At 39.5% G+C, this 27,531-nt stretch overlaps 1 protein-coding gene across 1 annotated transcript; it reads right to left on the bottom strand.

Moving 5' to 3' along the window:
* Positions 1-1,223: 1,223 nt before the first annotated feature.
* LOC145779505 (dual oxidase 2-like) lies at positions 1,224-26,222 on the bottom strand. Its single transcript, XM_082591111.1, has 31 exons — positions 26,133-26,222; positions 24,289-24,354; positions 20,626-20,787; positions 20,222-20,538; positions 19,840-19,981; positions 17,976-18,142; positions 17,323-17,416; positions 16,902-17,013; positions 16,285-16,357; positions 15,342-15,497; positions 14,984-15,097; positions 14,430-14,608; positions 13,586-13,713; positions 13,200-13,355; positions 11,888-12,051; positions 11,563-11,721; positions 11,011-11,199; positions 10,533-10,752; positions 10,150-10,243; positions 9,626-9,801; positions 8,989-9,175; positions 8,154-8,356; positions 7,620-7,850; positions 6,821-7,004; positions 5,281-5,404; positions 4,770-4,949; positions 4,372-4,542; positions 4,064-4,222; positions 3,110-3,265; positions 2,369-2,497; positions 1,224-1,957 (listed from the first exon to the last, which is right to left on the bottom strand). The coding sequence occupies exons 1-31, from the start codon at positions 26,194-26,196 to the stop codon at positions 1,835-1,837; spliced, it is 4,779 nt and encodes a 1,592-aa protein (XP_082447237.1). The 5' UTR covers positions 26,197-26,222; the 3' UTR covers positions 1,224-1,834.
* Between the last annotated feature and the right edge of the window lie 1,309 nt (positions 26,223-27,531).

The following is a 27,531-nucleotide window of genomic DNA, read 5'->3' as shown; positions in this document are numbered from 1 at the left end:
GGCGCAATTGGTGAAGGCGCAATTGGTGAAGGCACAATTGGTGAAGGCGCAATTGGTGAAGGCGCAATTGGTGGGTGCTCCTACCTGGTTGAAAAAAACATGATTTGTCACAAAACATGTAGAATCGTCACAGTTTTAGGAGCTTGCTTCCCAACCTTCCAATCCAAAGCTTGAACTATTCAAAGTAGGTAACTTCCTTTGTTGATTTTTCATTTTTCTTGTCAAACCGATCTGTGGTACTTCCCAATTTTTGATACTGATGTTGGATTTGAAAACACTAAAACAACGGGAGCAGCAAATTCGATAACTACATTTCCTTACTGCTTCCTGGTGTGTGTTGTGCTACATCTGATCTGTGTTTAGCAGACACTGCATGTGGTAACTACGCACGAACAATAAATCATGATCATTGTTATAACTATTATCATTTGATATGTGTCAGTGACGTCATCACCTCATTCCACATGTTTTTGTAACAAACGAAACCTATTTGCTTCGCAAGACATTGACTTAAATAGTTTCTCATTTTCATGTCCTTGAACCCAGCTTCAGAACCTCCTCGACCTCATCAGAACTCAACCCTTATCTGGTTATCCGCTTTGTTAGCTCAGTGGTTATTCGCCCGGCTCAAGATCACGCGGCGCTGGTTCGGCTCTCTGCGTGTGAGCTTGAGCAACGCATTCTAAGAATTGCTCTCTATTCAGCGGCAACTATGGACGGAATAATTCCCTCGCAACAACACTTCAACAATCGGAAACTTCACTCTGCCAATGTTGGTAACCGGCCCTGCGTCAAAAAGCCTCTAAAAGTATGCGAAACAACCAAAAATAACCCATCAAGGCTTTGTCAGTCCGACGATAAAGATTCAAAACCAACCAACCTATCCCCAAACTGTCATGAGCCTGCGTTGATGTGAAAAGATGCGCATGACGCATTGTGACGTCAAAGTGGTAATGTTACGTCATCATAAAAGTGATTTATACAAAAATAGTGCAGTCCGTCAACTAATATGTTGGAGTTTTGTGTGGCACATTGGCACATTTCATATATTGGCAAAGTTGTCAGGAGATGAAACAAAGAAGTTGCTACTGACACGATCTGCTGCGGTTGCTTCCCGCATCTGCATTGCACAGCACAAAGCGTGTGTGACGTGTGGTGTCATCATAATGACGATGACGACTTTAACAGTGCGCTCACAATATCATCACAATACTTTGTAGAAGCATAAATATATATTGAATACACGTGCAAAAATAGCATCAACGACAATGGATTATGGAACGTATCATTCAAAAACGGAAAAAAAATTATTCTAAGCTCAACAGGAATTGAACTTATGAAGTCTTCACTTAGTTAACTATAACAAATTCAAGTAATAATTCTTCAAAGTTTGAAAGTTACAAAACACAAAACTAAATCATCGATATAAAAAGAATAACATATCTGTGGAGCCTGTTTTATGACGTCACACTGGCTAATGACATCATGATGATGGTTGCAAAATACAAACATGTTGCAATTGTTACGAGTCGTGGCGAACAAGTGCAAACTCGGAAAAAAAAATCTTTGTGCTTGGGCGCTTTCCAGTGTTGCCAGATAAGTAATACTGCAGATGATGAGATGATTGACTTGGTGGTATAAAATTACTTGACTTTCAACAGCGGATAGCACATTGGCAGCATATAACTTTTGCTCGTCTACTGAATTTGTTAAAAATATCACTTGATATCACTTATTAAACAATAATATTGTGCCTAGTTCTTATCATCATCATCGGTTTATTATGATTTCTGACTCCCTTTCCTGGGAAAAGACAAACAAGACCGTTAGGAGATTAAAAGTTTTCGAAGTGGTGGCTGTAGGATGGCCCCTCGTATTTGTTGAGGGTAGAGCAAGCCTTGTCTACTGACGTCGTCATCGGAAGGGGGCCGCAGCTGAACACTCCGAATGTTTTGACCTGTGACGTATGAAGGGGTCGTTATAACGTCATAACATCAATTGTTGGCAATATATATATTGAAAGGCAAGACTTTCAGGGGGATTTAGTTTTCAGTAAGATCATTACAAGAAGCGTTTTTGAAATAGCGATGCCACGAAGCAGAGATAATAAGATAAACGGATAGTGTTTACAATACGAATAAACCCTCCCACCACTCCCTCGTTGTGAGGAGGTTTATTCGATTATCCTCCCACCACTCCCTCGTTGTAAGGGGGTTCAATCGATTATCCTCCCACCACTCCCTCGTTGTGAGGGGGTTTATTCGATTATCCTCCCACCACTCCCTCGTTGTGAGGGGATTTATTCCAATACCCACACCCACCAATCCTTCATTGGGAGGGGGTTGGAGAGATTCGGAGTGTTACTCACCTTATCGTGTTCTTCAGCGAGAGAGAGCAGAAAACTTTCAAAGTTGGGTCTCCCAAAGTGAGTGATGGCGCGCAAGCCGGTGAAGAGGGACTTCCCCGCCACCTTCTGGAAATGTTGCTCACAGATGTACTGGAACGACAAAAGAATGTTAATGATGAGGACAAGAGATTGCGAAGACGCGGTTCCATGTCGCGCAATAGATAACACTGGTCTACACGATTTTTGCTGTATCAACTTTTAGAACTGATTTAGAACTGATTTAGAGTAATTTTGACCTCAGATTTATCCTCTCACGTCAGGTTTGTGAGATACGATAACAACAAATTGTCACTTTTGTCAAAAGTGGAAAAATTGACATTGCGTTTATCAGGTGCGGATTCAGCACCCCAAAATTACCTTCAATCAGTTTTCAAAGTCTAAACAGCAGAAAAAAAATCTTTTTTTGTAGACCATAGTGAAATGTTTGGGCAAAGTATAAAACTTGCTGAGGCCCATACGAGGGGTACAGTGTAGTCATTTTTTTTTATCTTGGGCGTTCATAAATGTTGATTACAGCAAGCAACGGAATGCAAAAGATGAATTAAAGCGGAAGTTGACCATTGTAGCCGAATCACCATGGATGGGGTAGAAAACACTTAGTGAGGGATGAGTTATGGAATTCATTGTCAAGGCTACAATACGGAATACATTGTTAGGGGGTTGGTCATTGAACAATTTTGTGATGATTAAACAAATACTAACCAGCATCGTTGTCCTCAAGTCAAACTTCTGGGGGAACTGAGTGATGAAGATGTGCGTCCTCAGAACACCCATCTTATCCTTGTTCTCGACCATTTGTATGATGTCAGTAAGCCACTCGTATTGTCTCTGGTCTCTGGTTACCCAGACGAAGTAAACCTGAGGTACGATGAACCACTTGATTATAAGACCCATAAAAATGCGCGCAAACCAATCTTCCATCTACACGTGTCACTACGGAGACTAAAAAGTTAAACTTGAGTTTTGGTTGGTTGGTTTTGAATCTTTATCGTCGGAATGACAAAGCCTTGATAAGTTATTATTCCTGGTAGTTTCGCATACTTGTAGAGGCTTTTGACGCAGGGCCGGTGATCAAAATTGGCAGAGTGAAGTTTCCGATTGTTGAAGTGTTGTTGCGAGGGAATTATTCTATCCAATATGTGCCGCTAAATGGAGAGCAATCCTTAAAATGCGTTGTTCAAGCTCACACCCCGAGAGTCGAACCAGCGCCAAGTGATCTTGAGTCGACCGCGTAACCACTGAGCTAAAAGGACAAACATCTGATTAGTTAATCCAATGATTAGGATTCTTGTATTCTTTTGGAGGCAAAAATGCAACATTACAATGTCAAAATAACATTAATATAGCGCCAATGTAATGTTCAGACATATTATTATCACTCGTCTAGTTGAATATATTTATCAATTACTAAAATCATTACACGCCACAGATGATCTCATTATCATCAGTTCAAAATTTACTACAAAAAGTCACCATATTGTAAGGCGGTTCACTCATGAGTTACGTGACATTCGTTTTGTGAGTTATACTCATTTCAATGTTATCCAATGCGCATACAATTGCCAGCTATCCGTAAATGTTGTTGCGTCACAGATACGTCATGCTTACGTCAGAAGTCACATTATTGTGACGAATGTACGATGTAACAATACGAACCGATTTGCACGCCACGTAGGCTCCTGACTGGGTGGTGTTTATCAGATCCTTCAGAATGGAGGCGAATGGGGTAACTCCGATCCCCCCTCCTACTAGAACAGCGACATCGTACTTGTACCAGTCCTGGTGACCCTCTCCAAACGGACCATCCAAGTACAACTGGAACCAAAAGGTGAAGTTTCTATATCTGTTTGAGCTTTCAGCGTTTTTTTAAGCCAGTCATTGTTGAAAACATAAAGAAGTCAAGCGATTGGAAGGATAACTTTGTTACGTCATAAAGTTTAACATAAACAAAGTTTTTCACTCACCTTTGGATAAGGGGAATCCCCGAGAGTCTCCGGGTCGTAAATATTCCTAAGGTTTCGAGTCCAAGGTCCGACTGCTCTGATGTGGAGCTTGAGGTTTTCCTCATGAGGAGCGGAGGAGAGAGTGAAGGGATGATACTCGGATGGAGATTGGGCGAGACAGGCTATTCTCACCTGGGTTGAAGTAAAGAAGATTGTATTGTCATCAAAAAAACTCATGAGTCTTGGTGTACACTTGGTGTTAGGTAGACCACGCGGAAGTAAGGAGTATAACAGGTAAAAAGCAACAGGAGATTCAAAACTGGTAATGCGGTTTTTAGTGCAGCAGAAGCAATCTACATTTTTATTGCGAACAAAACTAATACACTTAAAACTTAAGACAATCTTGCAAGCCAACTCACCCACTGCCCAGCTTGGTAGCTGAAATTGGCTGGTCGTTTGAATTCGAGGTGGGTCACTTCAGATGGGAGAAGCTCTGCCTTGACAACTGATATTTGGACTTTCTTCCTTCCCAGGCTGTAGAGAGAGTCGAGTGTATAGAGGATGGCCGGACCCAGAAAGTAGAGGTAGAAACGTGGAGACTGCAATTATTTAACAGATAGTTTAGAATCCGTAGTGACATCTTAAAGAGTAATAGAGCCAGAGAGAGCTTAGCTTTTACGAAACATAAGAACGTTTTGTTCCAGCAGATTTCGAATATTTGGAAGTTTTGACTCTCTATTAATCCTTCATAGCCACAAGATGGAAGTGTGATAGAACCGCGATGCTGGATCGCTCACATTGGGAATCAACTCCACGTTGCCGTACTTTGCTTGCAAAGCCAGGTAGACAAACCTGGCACGCGATGCAACGTGTTTGTTAACAAACAATTTTGCACCGCGAAAGCGCTTTCACCCTAACACTCCAACCTACCGATATCAGAGTGCCGCTTCCATGGAGGACACAAAAGAAGTACAAGGAGACGTATCCAAAGGTGTGCGTCCATCTAAACCAGGTGAAGATCAACCTCCTTGAAAAGTTACTGGCAAAGCTGTACCTGGAAAACAATCGGGTCGTATGAATGTTTGATCCACTTCGTATACAGTAGTCAAGTTTTGGCTAGATCGCTTGAAGAGATAGAATCGCTTGAAGAGCCAAAAATTGTATTTTAAGTGATCTATAAAAGGACTGATCTTTCACAACGCTTCATATAACGCTGAACAAACCACTTTCATGACTTGATAGAGAGGGTTTTGAGTTGCGAGCTGTGCTCACTCAAAAAACATAGCAAGTTAAATTCACGAATCCAATCAGCAAAGGTTCAGTTGTCTTGAATAAAAATCTGCAAAATTTTCCGGCCCGTCAACTTAAATGCGATTTTGGAATCATCAGCACAGCAGCATCATTATTAACCTGTGATGGCCTACAGCAGATAGAAAGCTTTCTAATTCTGTTGGCAACGCAGTCGATCATATGTCTCTCGAAGTTGTTGTACGTTCTTTTTTATTCTCGTCTCTCCATCTTCTTTTAGGCTTTCCTTGTTTGCTTTTTTCCCAGGGTGCCCAAGTTGTTAACTTATTAGTCTACTGGTTGTTCTGATATCTTACTAGATGACCTGGCATTGATAATTTTATTTATTTTTTAAATTTTATTTAATTTATTAAATTTAATTATTAATTTTAATTTTGATGGTCATTTACAGTATCCACTAAATTTGTTTGATTTGTATTTCATAAAGCAGGTTTTGGTCTGATCATGTCATACATTTGAAATAACTCGTAAAGAATCTATTTGTTTAACAAAACACTACAAGTCAACCATATTAGGGGTAAAATCATATCCAGACTGTTGAGAAATCATTTAACTTCAAAATGATAAGGAAGAAAAAGGTTATCCACAAAAAAAATAACATATAAAACTGTTCACATCTTCAGATATTATTTTTGCAATAAAAGTGAACAGTTATGCCTCACGCCATGGAACAAAATGTGAAAAAATGTTGAGAGAGCAGATGTTTGCGCTAATCTTTGCTTTCCAGACAATCATGATAAATGCAAATTAGCAAAATGCAATTGGTAATTGTCTTAAGTTACATGTTCCTATCTGCTCCTATCTGCTCCTATCTGCTAAATGTCTTCACGTAATTATTTGCGTCATTGATTTGTGTTTCTTCCTAAGTGTCATGTGATTTTTCCTCTCCTCTGCCTTGCCGTTTCATTCTTATGCGTTTCTTTTTTGATGTTTGTGTATGTAGATCAGTTCTGTAATTTCAATTTATGAAGAACATCAGTCAGTCGGTTACTACAAAAGGGCTAACATGAGTATGGCCGAAAAAGTTGTAATTTTTAAATTTATGTTATGTTATTATGTTAAATGCCGTCTGGTTGTCAGGTATTATTTGTTTATGGTTAAAAAAAATCACCACTCTACCAAAATTGTCTTAAATTGTAACATAAAACAAAGATAAACTCACATGACAATGATAATAAGGGTCAAGATGACCCCTGTGACTCCCGTGATAGTCTGCAGGGCCCAAAATACAAAGTTGGGAAGATAATCCGTCTCGAACCAGTAGTCTCGGAACAGACATAACAAGTCTGCGGCTGATTGGGTGGAGATGGAATAAAAGTTGATCCCGTGCGCCAACACGTGGAGAGCTGTGAGCATTGTTAACGTAGTTAAATGACACTAAGTGTTTGCATTCCAAAATATCGTGCTTGAAGCTAGAAACACGTTGGAACGTGATGAAATCTTTCTGGGTTTTCGAGTTTACTTCAAATATTTCCTAACAGTGTTTCAAATTACTTTATCAAGTACCAAAAATAAAATATAGTGGCGTTTCTTTCGCATAATTTACAGCTGCTATAATTTGTCACATGAAATAAAAACAGGTCCGCCCCGATAGCTCAGTTGGTTAGCGCACGACTTAGTAAACGAAGACCCTTTACGATCAAACAGCGCTGGTTCGACTTTCGGGGTGTGCGCTTGAGCAACGCATTCTGAAGACTGCATTCCATTCAACGGCATCTAGTGGATGGAATAGCTCAGTTTCAGTTTTCAGCTCATAGACAACAACACTTCAACAATCGGGAAACTTCACTCTGCCAATCTCGGTAACCGGCCCTGCGTCAAGAGCCTCTACAAGTATGCGAAACTACCAGGAATAACCTATCAAGGCTTTGTCAGTCCGAAGATAAAGATTCAAAACCAACCAATAAACTTCTTTCCACTAGTTATTTTCAATTTGAGCATAAAATTTAGTGGGACGATACCTGTAAAGAACAAAGCCATCCAGGCTATGATCTTGTGCATGGAGATGGCTGAATCGAACGGGATGTACTGATGCAGAAATGTCTCCCGGAGGAAAGTGATGGTGTTCCTGCTCATGGTGAGGAGGATGGTGGAGAAGTTGAACATCAGTGCGGCCGCTGAGGCCCTAGCAATGGGAGGCCAACCCCCTCCGATGCGACCCAAACCAGAAGGCAAGTTTGAGGCAACAGAACCTGTGATGTAACAACAGATGATGATGACGTAATAGTGCGTACACAAAGGATTGTAAAGTCCTCCACCGTTTCCACTCGTCTCGATAAAAGTCGAAAGAGATAAAAAAGATTTTTAACAGAAGTCGTTTATTTATTGAACTGTGTTATTGTTTATTGGGAATCACAAAAGCTACTGACAAGTTGTTTGTGCGCGTGAATAAAACTACGTTTCAAACAATTAAATTTTAGTTTTTATCGGAAAATTTTGAAAATTTGATGAAAGATGAAATAGCAACCCTGCTCGGAAGAAGAGCGATAACTTACTCCAAGACTGCAAAAAGACGCCGACAGTGAGCAAGGTGTAGAGCATGACGATAAAGATGTGATTCCTGTAATGCTGGTTCCACTTGACCAAGACAATCCACCATTTCTTTATCTTGTTGTCAGTGTACTGCTCACGCACCACCTCCACTTGCTTACTACCGTGTTGGGTGTGACGCCGGTGGAAAGGGGATTGGGAGGTTGCACTGTCATAAAAGAAAACAATTGATTGTTTGTGATGACAGATCATGATTCACAAACCGATTTAGAGATTTAGATAGCTTAGATCGTCGCCAGTATACGAGTCTTGGGGGCGAGGTATGTTTTTCCATCACACTAGATTCACGATGTTCCCGGATTATACTGGAAGGTTACTAGAGAGCAGCTAGCTTTTGGTTTCATCATTTTATCATATCAGTTGGAGTACAGATAAAAAAATGTAAATAGTTGCCATTTAATTATAAATGCCTTGTAATTGGCCTAAGGGCGAAAATGTTTACAGTATTTTGTGTGGATGGGAATTAAGTAAAAATAGAAAGTAGCTCTGGATGTGACAGTGCGGGAGACTAGTTCAAGATCATTTTGAAATCATATGGGCGAAACTACACTTAACATTGAGCTGAAAATGAAATGTCTTTTTGTTTGATGGAACAGGTTGCTCATTTCGTCTTCACAAAAACTTTTACTTTCATCTGCTGAAATGTACATCGTGATGCGGCCATATTGTGACGTGCCGAATTCTTGCATCATAATAAAAAACATTTAATTATCAAAAGTTTACACTTTCAAAGCAATCAACTTATTTAAATAACTTGAAGATTTTCTTTTAAAAACGGACTTTTCATGATTCCTCAAGGACATTTGTGCTCTCTGGAGTCTGGTGGTGGCTTTCCTCTTGAACCTCCCTTGAACTCCGGAGTTGACGACCGGAGTTTCAGAGGAATTTTCGGTTGCTGCTTTCTGGTATTGCTGGTTTTTCTTGTTGTCTGGTTTCGCTTTGTTATTAGATTTTGGAGCACCCGACCCTGTGAGTTGGAAGTAAGTCATTAAATCGCACCATACTCATAAAGTTGAAACATGATCATCATGATCATTGAGCTACACGGGATCTTTAAAGAAATGCTTTAAAAGTTTTATCTTTAATTTCTTGTTTGTTTGAAAAGTATAAAGCAATCATGATGTAAATTGCTGAATTCCTGCTTCAACATTTGGATTGCTGGCATAATGCATAGATTGGTTGACAAAATACTTCCAGTCAAATCGCTCATATGTGGAGAAGACCCGTATTCGAAACCTAGCTACTGACCGACAAAATGTCTTTCTTATTTTTGTTTTAACATTACTCAAAAAAACGTTCTCTTCTTGTGCCTCCTGTCCGAACCAAGCACTGATGATTCATGAGAACAGATCATGAGAATTCAATACAATTGGTGCACAATTTAAAGTTTTTATATTGACGACAAGATGAAACCAACCTGGGACCGATAACGACGCCTCGCTAAGCTCTCCAGAGTAGTTGAGCATTATGCGTTGAAAATCCTCCAGGGTCAAACTTTCCTTGAAGCCCAATCCGTATGACGTCATGAGATCAGTGACCAGTCGGTCGAGTTGGTCCGGATTGACCGAAGCGTTCACCATCTCGATCATGGACCTGAAAGAGAAGGATTGTTAGTGTTGTTATAAAAAAACAACAGATGCAAAATTATGACTTCATTGTGACGTAATAAGTGGTAGCTACACAATACAAAGAAACCAAAGAAGATAAGAGGAATGCAATCGACGTTGCTTCGGCGTTACGCGAAAGCAAAAGTTCCGGGGGGCAAGTATGTTTCATCACAAAGTTTCATTTTCACATTTGGTTGAGATAAGCTGGGGCACAGCAAATGTGACCAAAATGGAATTCAATATTTAAACTGAAATATGACTTGTTGTCAGGATAAAAAAAAAAACGCTTAGCGATAATCGCGGTGTCAACAATCAGCACGCGTGCTCAAAGTACCTGAGCATTGTTTTGAATTCTTCCCTGGACAACTCTCCACTCCTGTCCAGATCGTACATATCGAACATCAGTTTCGCTTTGTCACTGGGAGAGCCTGGGACGATTAGTAGAAAGGAATAAACAAACAAGCGGCAAAAAAAGCGGAACAACCGGACAAACTAAAGCCTGGCTTTACTAAAGAAATCGAAATAACTAACCGGCCAACTAGTTTCCAGCACATGATATAAAGTTGTTTGTTGTTAATATTAACCATTGAGATTTAGAGCATCTTTAAACGATAAAGGGATGTGTTGAATCCATAAAATAAGCATGCACAAAATCATAAGGTAGCTTCCTGTCTTAAAGAAAAATATATTTGAAAATTACGGAAAAGGAAAAATCACCTTTTGTGAAAAGAACAATGATATTTAAAAATTCTCGAAAGGAAACACTGCCGTCATCATTGGCATCTGCAATGGTGAACATTTGCTGTACAAAGAGGCTGTTAACCTTCATCTTTAAGAAATCAGCAAATTCTTCCTTGCTAATGGCTGTCTCCATAAGTCTGGTGGATTTGGCGTTGCGACTAAATGACTCTTCCTCTGGAGAGCTGATCTTGGCAGACTGGAAAAGAAGATCGAAGATAAAATTTATAGAAGGAATTTTATTGATGCTATTCTCAGGTAAAACACGAATCATCCTTTTGTGGGGAGAAAAGAGTTCTGGATAGGGCTTTCTGGTTCATCAATTCCTCAAGAAATAAATCAAATCACAAATTTTAAAAGTTGTTGTAAGTACCTGAAAGACTTTCACAATACTCAAAAACTTCTCGAAACTCAACTTCATCCAACACCTTAGTCCAATGACACGAAACCCGTTTACCTGCGCCAGTGCAGCTTTGAAGAACTTTTGAAGAGTCTTGTCTCTCATTTCCTTGGTGTTGGCTTCCTGGAGAGCAGATCTCTCAGATCCATGATCCTCTACTGAATAAGGAATGTCCTTTCCTACCAGGAACGATTTTAGAGCATAGAAAAACTCAGCATATGAATCAGCATCCGGGAACTTGAGTACCTGATTTAGAGAAGGGATAGATATTGAATTGATTGCAATCTTACTTTTCAATATTTGTCGTTTCTCTCTGCTGTGAATATCACATTGTTATATATACGTTCTGGCGTAAGTCATTTTAATTTAATGATTTTATTCCAACAAATGTTCATACGCTGTCGTGGTTGAACAAAGTAGAGTGTGAGAAGTGTGCTCACTGCGCCATTAACAATTGGCGTATTGTGCTAATACACTGTTTCAGATGAATATAATCTTTATCACGTTTATCATACCTCTAAATCACGCGGCATGTCTTCCCATGTACAACCTTAACAGTGCCCTACAATCACCCCCTGTATACGTAACAATGCACGCTCGCTCTCTCACCAGGTCATATTTCATCTGCTCTGTGCGGAGGAATACCAAATTTCCACTCTCGCTCGTGTTGATCTTCACGATCGTGGCTTCCGCCAGATCGATTGTTCGTAGCTTCCGACCCCCCTGCGCTGTCTTGATGACAATTTCTTTTGTAGATTCCAGGTAAATCTATGTCACAATGAAGGCGTGTTAATTGTAAATATAGAATAAAAAGAAGCAGAGGCAACGCCTTTGGCGGATGCAGGCGCCCCAACATCTAACATCGGTTGGATCTATTTGGAAAATCCAAAATTCACAAATTGAAAACATGGTGTTGAACGACGAAGGTCTGTACCTGCACTTGCTGTTTCTTGTTCTCCCCGAGTATCTCCGTTGCTATGACGACCGTGATACCTGTCGGAGCTGAAGATTCAGTCTTCCTCACAGCGATCTTTCTCCTGTGAGCCTGATCCTGCATCATCCGGTACCGGCCCAACATATACATCAATAGGAGAACACCTGGAAGTAAAACCACAAACTTACTGACTTTGAACATTTTAAACATCTTCGTATTTTCTTGCGTTAAACTTGGATTTTTATTTTTACCCAAAATATTCTCAATTAAATTTGCAACTAAATCATCACTTTTATTTACACCAAATGGAATAACAATTAATCTCATTAAAGTTTTAATAAAAAAATACTTTGCATTAGGAATGGTGGAATGCCTGATTAAAATTCAAAAATGCATTATAGCAAGGTTGTTCAACGCTTACAACCGCAATCAAATGGCCAGACATTAACTTGAATGAAGGAATCTAAAATTGTCAGTAAGCTACATATCTTTTTATTGGAAATTGTCGAATAGTTTTCCATTATTTATTTCGTATTTCTCCTAAAGGGTGTCCGACATTTTTTTCGTAAACAGTTGTTCGTAAAACAACTGTTCGTAAACAATTGTTCGTAAAACAATTATTCGTAAATTTAATTCTTTGTAAAACAATGTTCATAAAGCATTTCTTCGTGCATGCAATTGAGAATTGATGTATACCAACAAATGCTTTGCGAAGAATTGTTTTAGAAATTTAATTTTACCAACAACTGCTTACGAACAATTGTTTTACGAACAACTGTTTACGAACAATTGTTTTACGAACAATTGTTTACGAACAATTTACCTATAACCCTCCTAAAGTACGCTTATAAACTGATAAATAAATGATTTGGCAACCCTAATAACTTTAGAAATACTAAAGTCTTGAAACGTTGCATGGGACAAGCTGTAGGTATATTCTGATCTTTATTAAAATTTGAAATTTGAAAGAAAAAGTGAAAGATTGGCTTGAAGCGGAAATTTTTTGTACTTTTTGCATTCTGTAATTTTTGTTCATTTCGTTTCAAATGGATGACAAAACGAAATAGCTTGAAACAAAATATTTCGAATTTCTAAAAAAGGTTGAAATGGAAAATCCCCAGTAGAAATTCTTAGTTTCCCTTTGAATGACCGAAGCACGATCTCCGCCAAAGTGGAGCGGGAATTTTTGAAAATCGCTTGTTTTAATTTGCAATGTAGGGGAAGCATCACCAGCTAAATCCCTTCCTTGACTTGTAATTAACGTTTAGAAAAAAAGTTTCATCCAAAAAATTGTGTTGCCGGGGTAACTTACACAATATGAAGACGCCGACCAGCGCGAAGAGCAGCGCGAATGACACCCTGCTCCCGGTGAAGAAGTCATAAGTCTGCAGAGGGGCACAGGAGTTCGTCCAGGTGTGAGTGGGGCTGTTGATCTGAAAAGGTTGGGGGCAGAACAATTTGTTGTCTCCTGAAAAATATAAATAAAGTTTTCTTCCAATATCCATAAATGACGCATTTAAAGTAAGATAATGACGTCATTTTTATGGACACAATGACATTTCTTCAAATTAAAACCTTTAGAATAATTGTCGATAAAAACAAAACAACACAAACTTCATTGACAAACTCTTCAATAACATTATTTTCAATGTTCTGCATTTAACGTGGCTGCTGGTAAAGCACCATTCCTCTAGTTACCTGAGGCGCCCCAGTAGAAGGGGAAGTCTTGTATGTCGGTACTCCCATTCAACCCCGGGTTGGTTCGTAATATAACGTCACGAAATCCAAGTGCTTTTATTTCAGCAATCTCGGTGGCGTTGAGCAATCTGTGATGTCACAATCACCAATGTAGTCATATTGTATTGACTACTTGTAAGCAGACTAAGAAAATCACAGAAGGTGTGTTTTTAAATTAAGTGAACACCCCTTAATTTATGATGACAGGAGTGAAAAACTTTCTGTGATTTCTTGTCCTCATTTCATCTACGTCCTATTCTCTGTGTTAATCTCCAAACGTGACAAATTTATTATTGAAAACACTGATGACGTAATGAAATCAAGTAACATTTTTATGTCAATCTATTAACATTGTTACACAAATGAGATGGTGATGATGATGATGATGATATGGTTTTAGAATTTTCATCAGTGCTTGTTGTTGTGTTTTTAAAAACTCATAAAGATAAACGAGTAATTTTCGTTGATATTATCGACAATCAAGAAATGAAGCTGGAGATGGTAGAATGGGGAGATTGAAGCTGAATGGAAAAGATTGGAATATAACATGAGTGCAGCACAAGCTAGGATGGAGATTAGGCCTATGTAAGGTAATTGCCTGGATTCAGACTTATCAGGTAGAAAAGAGAAAAGAGGAAAGAGGAAAATTAAGGAGGAAGTATGCGGATGAAATTATATAAGATAAAGATGATTTATACTGAAGACGAAGAATTTTTGTGCGACGTCTGACTATAGCAAAGGAATCAAAAGAAGGTTCTCAGCCAGTTTGTATTAATAAGTCAAGTTATGTTTAAATTCAACTTACCCATTTTTCACGTTTTCAAACCAAAACCTGTCTCCATTTCTCAGTCGAAGAAACTGATCCCTTAAAAGAAAACCAAACATCTCCCCTGGAAGCCCGTTAGCGCCCTCTAGTAGCCCCCCGACAAACACGTCCAAGTTGTTGATGTCATTATTGTAAAGATCTTGCAGGGTCATGAGCAGCTGAAAATATCAAAACAATGCTGAGTTGTTTTCAATAGACAATTGCCTCTGGCTTTGCGCCCAGCCAAGCTATGTGTAGCTACTTTCAAAGCAAATGTTCATCACAAAGCCAATGAAAACAAGCAACAACGCGGCATTTATGACGTCACAAAAGAATATACGGCCTACTTTTCAGGCTGGAGGCGTCTTCTATGTGCCATCATGAATGTTAGTTTGCTGCTTGCTTTTGTTGCTTGTAGTTTACAAAGTAACTTTACCGCCAAAGTTGAGTTATTCTTATTTCTTTTACGTTTTAGTTGAAATCCTTTTTTGGCGCCATTTCCTTCTCAGAAACATCAATGACGAAAAATAAAATAATGAAGTTGTAGCGCCCACCTGCGGCTTGCTCGTGAAGAGTTCAGGATTGATGTCCATAAATGTTTCCTTCCTCGTGAAGCCGAGCTCATCTCTGGCCGTGTTGTAATCGGGAAGTCCGTGATCGCGTCCTTGCTGCGTGGAAGATGGTTTCGTTTAATTCAACTTCTTGTCGACAAGAAGTTCCATGCGCGTTGGCTCTCGGCGGATGAATACGGTTGGAGACGCAATGGGTTTTAAATTCAATTATTTTTTCCTGAATAAAAATCTTCTGTTTATATGAAGGGGGTACAATGAAACATCTTGCTACTACATCAAGGTCTCTTCCAATGATTGAAAGAAAGAAAACTACGATCACGAGATGGCGCCAAGGATTTACCTGTACAATTATTGCCACAAGGTCGCGCCGAGAGAACTCCATCGGGCCGTGAAAGAAGTTCCGTACGTCATCAGTGATGACGTAATCTTCTGATTCGGCAATCTGGCTGGCCATTCCCATCACGATTTCATCGGTTTCCTTGGTCGTGAAAACCTCCTGTTGAAGAAGCTTCGAGTAGTTACATCAATATTCTGTGGATGTTTGCATCCGTTTAACATCAAGCAGCTTTGTTACGACGTAAATACAAAGATTGTTTGTAAACTATTTCTGGTTATTTAGATAAAATATCGCGACAGCGCGTAATTGCTAAAGAATTAAGCGCTCAGATTGAAGAAACTGTGACATCATAGATAAAGAAGTAAAATGCACTCGCAAACACATGCAACTGGTTGCAGATTTCATTTTAAGTCATCCATGGCCACCTAAAGATACGGCCTGATTTGTTACATTTTGCAGAAATTTTCAGGTTTTTCAAACTTTGGGCGAACGTTTACATAAATTTTTCTAAAATTGTATTTTCTACGCTTTCTTTGTTCTTTTCCCCAGATGACACAATAGGTTTTAACATCTTCACATGTTGAAAAACAAAGAAAATTTGATTTTGTAGATTTTAGTCAGACTGTTAATTTTCAATAACAGTCTGATTTTGCGTTTTTCAACTTACTTTTTCTCATTTGCTACTGCTTCCCCAAGGCAACAAAAATGTTTTTTGTCATTAGGAAACCGCAAAAAGTAAAAACATCTCAAAAAATGTCAGTTAAGCACTAGCAGTAGCTGTAATCAAAATCTGCAAAATGTGACAAATCAGGCCGCATCTCCAGGTGGCCATGAGTCATCACAATATTTTTTAGATGGTATGGAATGGGAACATCAACCGCCCCTCCAACCTTTCAGGGCTGGATACAAGAGAATAAACTTCTACGGTTAATTAAGTTATACTTACGTCAGGTACCCAGTAGGCGTTGCACACTCGCAGTATCTCGGATGTAGTCGAGAAGGTGCACGCCTTCTTGGAACTGTAAACAAATAAATTGTAAATAAATCGAAATGCGTTTGAAATGATGTGCCACAGAAATAAAATATCTCGATTACACGGATGACTTCCCAAGCACAAATTTAGAACAAGACGCCAATCCTGGTTTGTGTCAGGGTTGCCAACTCAAATAAGAATAAAAAAATTAACTGTTTGTCGTATAGTTGTAGCTTTTATCTCGATGTCAATCTAAGATGAAATATGGAAAGCTCCTTCCATGAATCCAATGGGAGATGATGACAATGGAAACAAACATGCATCGCGACACATCAGACGATTGGAGTGGGTGAAGTTGTGGTGAAAATGTTAAACTAACTGTTTCATAAACAATAAACATAAACAACATGTATCGTGTAAATACAAATTGTAAATAGCAACATATTTCCAACTGAAATTTAAGATTTTACAAAATATAAAAAAAATTTTGTTGATATGTTTTGAAGAGAATTATGGAAAGCAGGAATTCAAATACTTCGTCACTGCCTTCCATTGATACCAACAAATCATTCCAGATTTCCACCGCGTACCTGTCGTATCTTCCGCGGGTGAACACGCCCGGTGGTGCCAACGTGTGGATGTAATACTTTGCGGCAGCTTGGAAAACGTCGCTGATTCCAACAGATGTTCCAGAACTGTAACCTTCGAAACAATCAATGATGTCATAAAACAAGCGACTGCATCTTCATGCGTTGAAACGTGTGTTTGAGTCATAAGAGTTTCGTCCGATGCACAAGCTGATTGGATTGCTACGTAAGAATGATCAGTGTTGCCGTTTAAGTAATTTGAAATCTAATCAGCCATGGTTGTCCTCCAGGCGTCCAGTTGCTTTCCGAGATTATCGCAAAACTTTAGTCGATATTTCTAAAATTTGTAGATGATTGATCAGAGAATCAAACTTCCTGATGAAATAAACTAATCCGCGACACCGCCTCACTATTGCGTTCTCACCTGGGTATGGTGGAATGTTCTCCGTGCAGTTTGAAAGCGACGTGCTTTGGCAACTCCCTAGCAACGCAGGCAACCACTCATCCATGACGATGTGCTGCGTCATAAATCAAGAGACTGGTGACGTCATAATGTCTCAATCAAAAACAACATATCTGTGTATTGTTCTCTAATAATCGCACTATCGGCATAGTAGTAAGTGCATTTGCGCGTCGAGCGAAAAGACGTCGGTCCGACACCGCTCGAGAGCATGTGACTGCTTATTGTCGAAACAATTAACCGCATTCCTTAAAAATAAAACCTCAGATTGACTTTCTTGCTTTCCTGTCCAAATAAACTACATCATGGGGTGCCCATGGTTTTGCAGCTACGGGCCGCACTTGACCTCCTACGGCCTACGCCTTCAGGGCTACGGTCTTTCGCACTCTCTCATTGGATGCACACTGTACGTCTTTGTTTTAAGTACGTTTCGCATCCAAACAAAAATAAAATGCCCATCCACCCATCCTTACTACATGAACCACTAAACTATGAACCGAGCCAAAAGGCTCCCATTTCTTGATGTCGACTTGTGCAAGAAGTTTATTATTTTCGAGAAATTAAATGCGGGTTCTCATCAGATCCGTCTCATTAGCTTGATCATTATCAAACTTTACCTGGTAGGTGGCAACATTTCTTATCCTTGCTTCATTGAACACGCGCTCCTCTGACCAATCAGGGAAGCGCTGGCTTAGTTGTCCTGCCAACCAGTTATGATGACGAAACCAGACCACGCCCACCGCCATGACAAATGGATTTTCATTCAAATTTCTTCCTCCCACCTCTGCAAGAAGGAAAATTTTGAAAGGAAACAACAAAAGCGTTGTGTTAGCTCAGCGGTCACACCCCCGACTCAAGATCACGCGGCGCTAGTTCGACTCTCGTTGTATGTGCTTGAGCAACGCATTCTTAAGCCTGGTCTACACTACAAAATATTTTGAGCTGAGCGTGGCGCATTCTTTGTTTATTTAACACAAAGCTTCTCTCGGCAACAGCGCCGTCGTCGGCCTGAAAACGTCTGGTCATCGCGAGCTTTTTTTACGCTCTGGAGAGATTCGCTTGACCAAGGTTCTGGCGCAAAATTTAGTTTGAGCTCAGGTCTTGGCATTTTGTGGGACTTTGGTGGAAAGGCAGTTTCAGTTTTCTGTAAAAATGGTACTCTGTTTCAGTTAATAGGTTAGTTGATGTGTGTAGATAAAAATTAAAAGGTTAGCTTTAAAAAAGTCTTACATAGATCTACTTAGCTGTTAGTTTGGTTAAGGTGGCACTTCACTAGGCTTTTGGTATGATTAAAGTTGGCCTTCCAGCTAGTATGGTGGTCCTACCTCTTAGACGGATTCAAATTATCTTTAGCTGTTGGTCAGGTTTAGGTAGCACTTCACCAGGCTTTTGGTCAAACTTGGGTTGGCCTACATGCTAGCCTTGCATTGATTGCAGTGTTCAACTGTACAAGTTAAAGGATAGCTCTAGGTCTACAATACTATTCTAGATTATTTTCAGTTGACCTATTACACTGTGTCAGTACAGCGATTGATGCGTTTGATTGATAAGTGTAAATCAATTGAAGGCGAATTTCCAGCCAAATGACTTAACCAAGCAGAAAGTGACGTTGTTAGCGCTTGAATGCACATGGTCGCAAGATCAAATTTGCCAGTGTAGACAGTTTTTAGTCAGTCGAGGCTTGACAAGGCAGGCATTTGCGCTTTTCGGGCTTGTAGTGTAGACCAGGCTTTAGGACTGCTCTCCATTCAGCGAGACCTGGTGGTTGGAATAATTCTCCATCAACAATACTTCAACAAAAATCGGGAACTTCACTCTGTCAATCTCAGTAACCTTCGTCGGTGGTTTAATGCCTCTACAAAAGATTTTTCACAAAATCTACGTAAAAGGGCATGTTTATAATAATTTTTAAACATAAGTTGACGCAATACCTTCGCTTTTAGCAAAACCTAGACAGCAAAATTATTTGTTTAATGTGATTCACCGTCTGCAAACGTTAAATCAACGCAAACAAAAACATTTTTTAACTTTGAATCAATGCAAAAGAAACCAATTTTGCTGGCAGGGAAGAAACGGTTCCTTTTGTAAATGTTACGGCAAAGTATTGACCCGCATGTGGCCTAGAAAGGTCTGTTCCAAGCCAACCTGACAGTGTCGTTCTACAAGAGGCAATCTCCACCCATGGATCTTATATATTTTATCATTTTCTGTACAACCGAGAAGCGAAAGCGGAGATCAGGAGCCACAAACGTGAGGTGGACTTTGTTGCTCTTGGTGAGCAAAATGAAGCATCAACAATGATTCTGTCACCAGCAAAACAACATTCGCTCACACAAACAGCTTATTCTGGTGCAGTTCTTCAACAGATCAGTTGGAACGACATCTCGCATAGTGAAGATTTGCACCGACCAAAGCTGTTTCGAAAGTAAATATTTTTAATTAACAAACAATACATCATTGTTCTTTACAATGCTGACTCACGATGAAATCGCTTTGCTGATTTGGGTCTATTGTAGATAGGTGGGGTTGGGTTGTTTAAGGGAAGCCCCTTTGTGTTGAACGCCGGGAGTTTCCCTTCGTCGTTATAAGAGGCCAGCTCACCAGTGCATTCAGTGTTTCCAAACTGAAATTGTAAATTATTAGGTTGTGTTGCGTAATAAACGTGATCGCTGATTTATCGTAGTGATGTTCTGAAATTAGCGGTTGAGCAAGTCGCAACTTTACGTATTTTTGATGTTTACAGATAAAGATATAAACATGAGAAGGAATATGGAAGGAAAACTTTTGTGTTTGTAACGAAATGAAAGGTCTTAGGATATGAAAAACTTGGTTTCATTTCATAGAGTTTCTTGTCAGTCGTTACCTCAGCGAAGAAGATGTTGCTGGAAGACCGTTCCGGGCATTCGGCCTCAAATAGTCGAAGTTGGTTACTCCAAGCCTTCTCACTTCCATATATGGCGCTGCCGTCCAAGTATGACGTAGCTTCGTTCAGTTGGTCACGTGGGTGGTTGGGGGAAAACCCGGTGTTGGAAGTTTGATAACGAGATCGTTGGTAGGGGATTTCCCTGGACCCAGTGTCAGCAGAATCAAAAATTGGGTCGTTGGAAACAGGAATGTTGAAGAATTCTGGAGGACATCCGGGTCTTTCAACGTCAACAATTTCCTGGAACACGTGCTCACCTTAAAACACAAAAAACATCAGGTTGGTCAATTGTTGAAAAAAACGTTGCTCAATGCTGGAGTCGAACTATTGATTCATGAACTCACCGAAAAAGTAAAACAAAGCTGTTTTATTATCTTGCGATGGCAGGCCGGCCTCTCCTGACATCAAACCATTACTGATCTCTCTTGGATTCGGTCTAGTTCGACCGCTAGGAAAATAAACACCGTCTTCGTATTGGGAAGAAAGTCGCCGAGTGAGAACAGAATCTGAGGGAATATAAGTTTGTTAGGAAAATATCGGGTTGACTCAGAAGTTATCCCACTTATGGAGCGACAAAGGTAGATACGATGTGTGAATAAGATTTTAGAGAGAGGCTAAACTTTAATGGACTAAAAGGCAGTAAAACAAATCTTCGTGAATAGTTTCAAGTAAGTCAGTGCCTGCCGGGACTTAACCGCATGCTTTTGATGGGCCTCGAACTGAAGTACTCCGTACATGGAGTTGACGGTTATTTGTCAACCAGAGTCTCCAGACCCAATCAGCTGAGGTCATCACAGTTGGAAGGGGGAGGGCATCACAGTTGCAAGGGGGTGGGCATCACAATTGGAAGGAGAAGGGCATCACAATTGAAAGCACCCTACCAACAAAATGGACAACATTCCTCAAATAGTTGAAAACAATCACTAGGATTGTACGCCGCCGTTGTCTGAGGCTAAACGCCTAACATCGATGTCAATGTTAAAGATGTTTATAAAGAGGGGGCCACAGTGTGGCGTAAGAGGATCGTATAGTGCTTCTCGTAGGGGATGGTTTAAGACCACAACGGAGCAAATACAAACTGGAATTGTTCAACCTTCACATTTCAAATACGAAATTAAAAGGAAAGCAGTTAGTCCCGTTAATTCCACCCCGTTATCTCAGTGGTTACGCGCCCGACTCAAGATCACGCGACGCTGGTTCTGCTCTCAGGGTGTGCGCTTGAGCAACGCATTTCAAGATTTCTTTTCATTCAGCGGCACCTAGTGGATAGAATAATTTCCTGGCAACAACAATTCAACAATCGGAAAACTTCATTCTGTCAACCTCGGTAACCGGCCCTGCGTCAAAAGCTACTACTCTACAAGCATGCGAAGCTACTAGGAATAACCAATCAAGGCTTTGTCAGTCCGAGGATAAAGATTCAAACCAACCAATCAAGCACCGCTTCCATGATGACGTTATTTTACACAATTGCGCCTGCTTTGCCAGTCCGTGACGTAATCCTGCATGGAGGGAAGCCAGAAAAGCATGCCACCTTGTGGGCAAGCCACAGGAAAGTTAATTATAGACCAGACAGCGCCACTTGCCATAGCTGACGGGATGGGATTAGCAGTCTGTTCCACAGTTTCAACTATGGGATGCCTCAGCGCTTCAAGGTGACGTGGTTAACGAACAGCTGATATAACTTAAAAATAAAGAGATAGACAAAAGTCAATCTTGTACAAAACAAAGAGTCCCAAAAATGTTTTGCTTTTATGACACCAGTGTTGTTCAAGGTTTAATAAAAAGCGACGATAAAAATTTAAGATCCATAAAGCGATTGTTTCATTATTATAATTATTACAACCTATAATTCTCAAATACGATTGTGAAACTTCCAGTCGTTTGGTGATTAAGTTTTATCCTTTTAAAACTCCAAGTTTTACATTGTATCAACGTAATGTGTCTTGAAAAGAGCTGTTGGCTTTAGCTTCCAAATTACGTGGCAAATATAGTTTTTCAGAAATTATTTTATGTCGCCAACAACTTGATAGTTTTTATGTTAACTCACAAACGAATAACCGCGCTCCTAATATAGCTCAGCGGTTTATCAAAAACCAAATCGATCAATAAGAAAAGTTCTGCGGAATTTAGACTTGTTACAAGATGGATGTCCACGTTTGCACAGCGTTGGTGGGGTTGAATGAAGTTATTACAACTTGATGCAGCTTTATATGGAACAGCGTTAAACGCCTGTGATCTATTATGTTTGTCAGCCAACAAAGAAATCATTGGAAATCTCATTCCACCTGGCTCGATCATGACTAAATCACTTGTGACCCGATAAACAAAGTTGTCGTGATTGTCTCTTGAACAAACAATAAAGCGATAGGATCAAAGTCATAAAGATTTCCCAAATATTGAAATAGAGATACATTCGAAACAAGCCTGAAACTTCGCTGATGAAGCATTCTCAGTAGAAGATGAAGTTGTATATCAGGCTATGCTTCATATTTCAAACTGTTCAGTTTGGTTTTATTCGAAGTTGTCGTTCTTGAGTTGCGTGAACTGTTCTGTTGCTTCTATGACCAAGCTGGTTGAATCGATGCATAAATCGTTTCCATCTTTGTTGTGTTTCCAACTGACATTCCTCGACCTATGGCCCCCTCCAAACTCGGGATGGGGAGTACACGGTTGCCATATTGTAGTTGTTGGAATCACTAAAACATTATAAACATAAGTCCCAAACCGAGAGACAATTGAGCTTTGTGATCTTGCACGGCGATGAGCAAACATAAAATTTCCAGAAATGAAAAGTTTGAGCGGAAATGACGTGTCAAATTGAATTTAAATAAAGGATTGCTGGCTGGGAACACTGCATGTTATGGCGGGAATCGAACCCAGAAGAAATGCTTGGACCAATTAAGTGGCTACAGAGGAAGAAGGGGCTTCCATGGTTGGATGGACAGAACAATTAAAAAGTTTAAAACAGGAACGTCGCCACAGTGGGCTTGGGGGGAAAACGTCCCACAACATTTTTATTTCCCCCCCAAAAATATGTTTCAATACCATTACAACGTTTTAATACTATAATAAATGATGTTGAATGACGTTTACCCCCCAACTGTTGCTTTTTCTCCCAATAATTTTTTATCTAGCCACGTCACTGGCTCAAAACTCCAGGTTACAATTCTCATGTTTTCCGTCCACAAACAAAGAATTGCTACAAGATGCCACAGTTTGCAAAGTTCAAGATAATTTGAAGTCAGATTTTTAAGGTCTCAAGAGCATTGAAGTTTTGTAAACAATAGTTATGTTACGCTTCAGCGGTTTTCGTGACAGCGCTTAAAAATTGAATTAAATTTTCTGTGGTGCGCGTCAGCAAATAGTGGGCCATTATGGCGCAATGACTATGTTTGACAGATGAATAGTTCTAATGTGGTTTGTGACGACACAAAGCTTTTATCCGGACAACAACGTCACAGTACGTTTAAAGATCTACACATCCAATGGGAACCTGACTAAAACGAAATTCAATATTCTATTATTCTTCCATATCTTTCGAACCAGCAGTTACAAAAGTTGTCATTCAAAAATATAAACTTTTTACTTGTAGTCAACGCCATCAGGAGTTTTACCAAGTTCTGCAAGCTTGTCCATACAAAGAGAATTTCTTCACTTTAAAGTTTAAAGTATCAAAAATTAAAAAAAAAAGCTCCATCAAATTTAAAAATCACAAATGAAGAAGCGGAATGTAAATACGAAACATCAATTCATTTATACAGTAACATCTCATCAGACTCGACAGTCTTGCTTCCAGCAACTATGCTCACACAATGTATTACACTCTGGCCTTGGGTAGAGGTTGAGCGGTATTTATCAACAGCCAGCTTAAGCCGGGAGTCGAACATTACAGTGTATGATAGGACATTTCTTTTCAATTGTTGATATTTTGAAAAATGTTTACAAAGAAAAGCAACTACATTGCATGCAAACGTCATACCAATTTTGAAACAACGTAAACTCACCGACTGCTCCGGCCGCGGGGTTTCCTCTATTGTTGTACCATCCATCAAACGAAGGATATTCTTTGCCTTGGAGTGAAATAAAAAAAAGAATTGAAATATTTAACTTTGGCAAACTATTTATGACAATAATGGAGGAGGTGGGTCATCAAACGGTTCCTTATGATTGCGCAGCAAACAGCAACTTTTGTTCAATAAACTGCTGATTGTTATATTTTCCTTTCATACAAAGGGTGGGTTTCAAAAATGTCAATATAGTTTTCAGTTTAGAATCCTGTTTCACTGTGACGTCATTGTCTTGATCTGTTTCCACGCAAACCAACTTGTGACGTCATAAGTCACAAATACATGAAGTTGTTATGAAACAAACTTTCGTTGTTGACGTCGTTATGACAGTGGCACATCAGCTCTGCAGCAAGTTCTGGTGGTACGATGATATTTCCATCCCATCCGTCTGTTTCGCATTTCCATGGTTTATCATCGCCTTTATTGCTAAGCTATCTTCTACTTCTCTTTTTGCCATATTGGCTTTAATTTCTTTTAATCAACGCCAGGAAGACGTACGTATTCATGCGGTAACGCCGCCAATAAATCGTCAGTGACGCAACAGAAGACAGCGTGCGACAAACAAACGCAGTTCGGGGCCTAATTCGTGAGACTATCGCTTTTGCATTCAGTTAACTTCTAATAATGATCAGATTGAGTTTTTTATCGGTATTCGTGAAGGGTTGACCGGCAACTGGTAAAAATCCATACGCAAAACATCCGGACTAGCAAATATCCTTCAAATTTTTAGGTCAATTATTATCAGGTTGGATACTTTTCGACAGAGAAAACATTTTCTGGCTGGATTTTTAACTACATCCCAGACAGTAACATCCGCCATTTTTACATTGATTTAACGTCTGCAGACGTTGAATCGTTGTAAAAATGACGGATTTTGCCGTCTGGGATTCGAGTTAGCTGCAGCCAGTCGCCGAGTATCTGCACCGCATTCGTGCTGAGTAAATTGTAGAAGATACTTTCGACTGCCATGAAACTTTTTAACTATAAAAGTAACGTCGGCTTACGTTTTGTTTACGTTTTTGACCACAATAGTAAATATTTGCCAAAGTAGCGGAGTAAAAAGGTAGAAGCGACAAAAAAGCGAACGCTAAAACATGATGTTAAACCGGCTAACAAATCGTAAGTTAAATTAACCTACAATCGTTCTTTGTGGCTTAAGTTCTAATCAATGCAACAAAACTAATGGCTATTGTTTCAATGCAAAGTATTCTTTCCAACCAATCTCTGTTATATTTTTCAAACTTATATTGACGTGCGGTAAGTAGGCTATCGTGTGATTTGCATAGGAGATAAATAAGCTCATCAGGTGACAAAACTTTATGACTGCAGTGCATCATTATACAAGCACGTGGGGTGACATATTGCAAGAACAACCCAGGCAGTAAAAAGGGCAACTTTTGCTCTGGGAAGGTATCGCCAGAAGTTAGACTGAAGTGCCGTAATCAACAAAAATAAGGGTTGCCAGTGTGAATATAAGTCGGAGCAGTCACCCCCAATTAAACAAAATAAAGTCCAACCCCAGTAACAATTTTTTGCGTGCTCTACCATCACATATCATTTCAAATCATTCAGTTTTTCAAAAATAGTGTGTCTAGGACGAGGTAGCACAACTGCTGCAAACGATGTAACTTATCGGTTCACCGACGTATTGTGCTCAACAATGATAAAATAGTGTTGTTTTAAATCCTTTTTGGAGAAAGTAAGTAGCACGGAAGCTTCTCCATACTTTGCAGAACCTTGTTTGCACAAGTCCGCTACCAGTGCACAGAGAACGAACTTACCTTCTAGTTTGACCAAGAAGCACAAACCAACCATAGCACCTCGTAACAATGCCCTCCAATGCATTGCTTCTATGACGTCATGCAATAGCCTCACAAGTCTTATAATAATCTGAAAGAAACACAGTTTTGAATAAAATTATTGAAGATTTCAAACCAGGGCTGGATGATTTATTTCTACGGCATGCTTCATTCACAAATATTCTTGACATTTTAAATCGTTAACATTGCGCAAATCAAACGTAATCTTAGCGTCACTATCTGCCTTTTCCCTTATTATTGTTTTTCTTCCAACTCAAACTGAATTTTGCTTCTTTCACTCAACTCCTTGTATGAGATGTCACATTAATTCATCTCATTAGCCGTGAAACCAAACATACATTTCTGGTGAGGTAGATGTGATGTCACGCATGGTTAGCTATGCATGACAATCCTGTCACAAGCCGACCACTGATTGGCCACTCCTCACTCATGTTGGCTGATCTCAATGTCTTGCTTTGAAACACGTTCCAGGTGGCCAGGGTCAGTGGTTTTCAAATTTTTCGGCCACGGACCCGTGTTTTTGACACAAATAGTAACGGACCCAAATGTTTCGTTTCATTTACAAACTGTACATTTCACAATGGATCCAACATACTTCATTATCACTTCATATTCACGGACCCCCAGTGGCGCATGCATTCCAGTTCGAAAACCTCTGTTTTAGGTTATTTTGTTTGCCTTGTTTTAACATTTACGCACGATTAGCAAGATAAGGTGGCTTGTCCACCAACTTATCCGTTCCTTTATCATCAATTCAACGTCCGGAGACGTTGTAAAAGGGTTGGTTTGCTGCTTGATTGCAATTTTCTTGAGAGATATTCAAACTCAACTGGTCAAACTCGACAGCATTGTGCCTTCAAATCAGGGTTGCCAGACTTAAATTTGCAAAAAAGGCCAAACTCACCAAGAAAAAAGGCCAACTTAAGGCCAAATAGGTAGAAAAAAGGCCAAAAATAAGCCAAACTCAAACAAGATAAAATAAGCATTGTAATCACGGTTTCCAGACTATGAAAAGGTCTTAATGCAAAATAATACAAAAAAAAAGACTAAAACAAGGAAAATATTAGATAAAAAAGGCCAAATGAATATTTACCTGTTTATATTAAAAATAATGAAATATACATAATTACATATATTTAACAAATTTACTTATATTTTATTGGATTATTGAAGAATTTCTTCTGAATAGTTGGTTTATTCATTTTCTGATGAAATATACAAATTCTCACTGTTGTGCAATTCAATCATATGTGGGGTGCACTTGAAGTTTTTGCAACACATTTTTTGGTCCAACAGGTGAGAACGAATTCTTATGACAACTTCCAATAGTTGAATTTGTGTTCTGTTTCTAGGCTTTGTT

The sequence above is a fragment of the Aplidium turbinatum genome, chromosome 11, assembly GCF_918807975.1.
Source record: "Aplidium turbinatum chromosome 11, kaAplTurb1.1, whole genome shotgun sequence".
Lineage (NCBI taxonomy): Eukaryota > Metazoa > Chordata > Ascidiacea > Aplousobranchia > Polyclinidae > Aplidium > Aplidium turbinatum.
The sequence above is the reverse complement of the archived record's forward strand: the minus strand, read 5'-3'. Positions and strand labels throughout refer to the sequence as shown.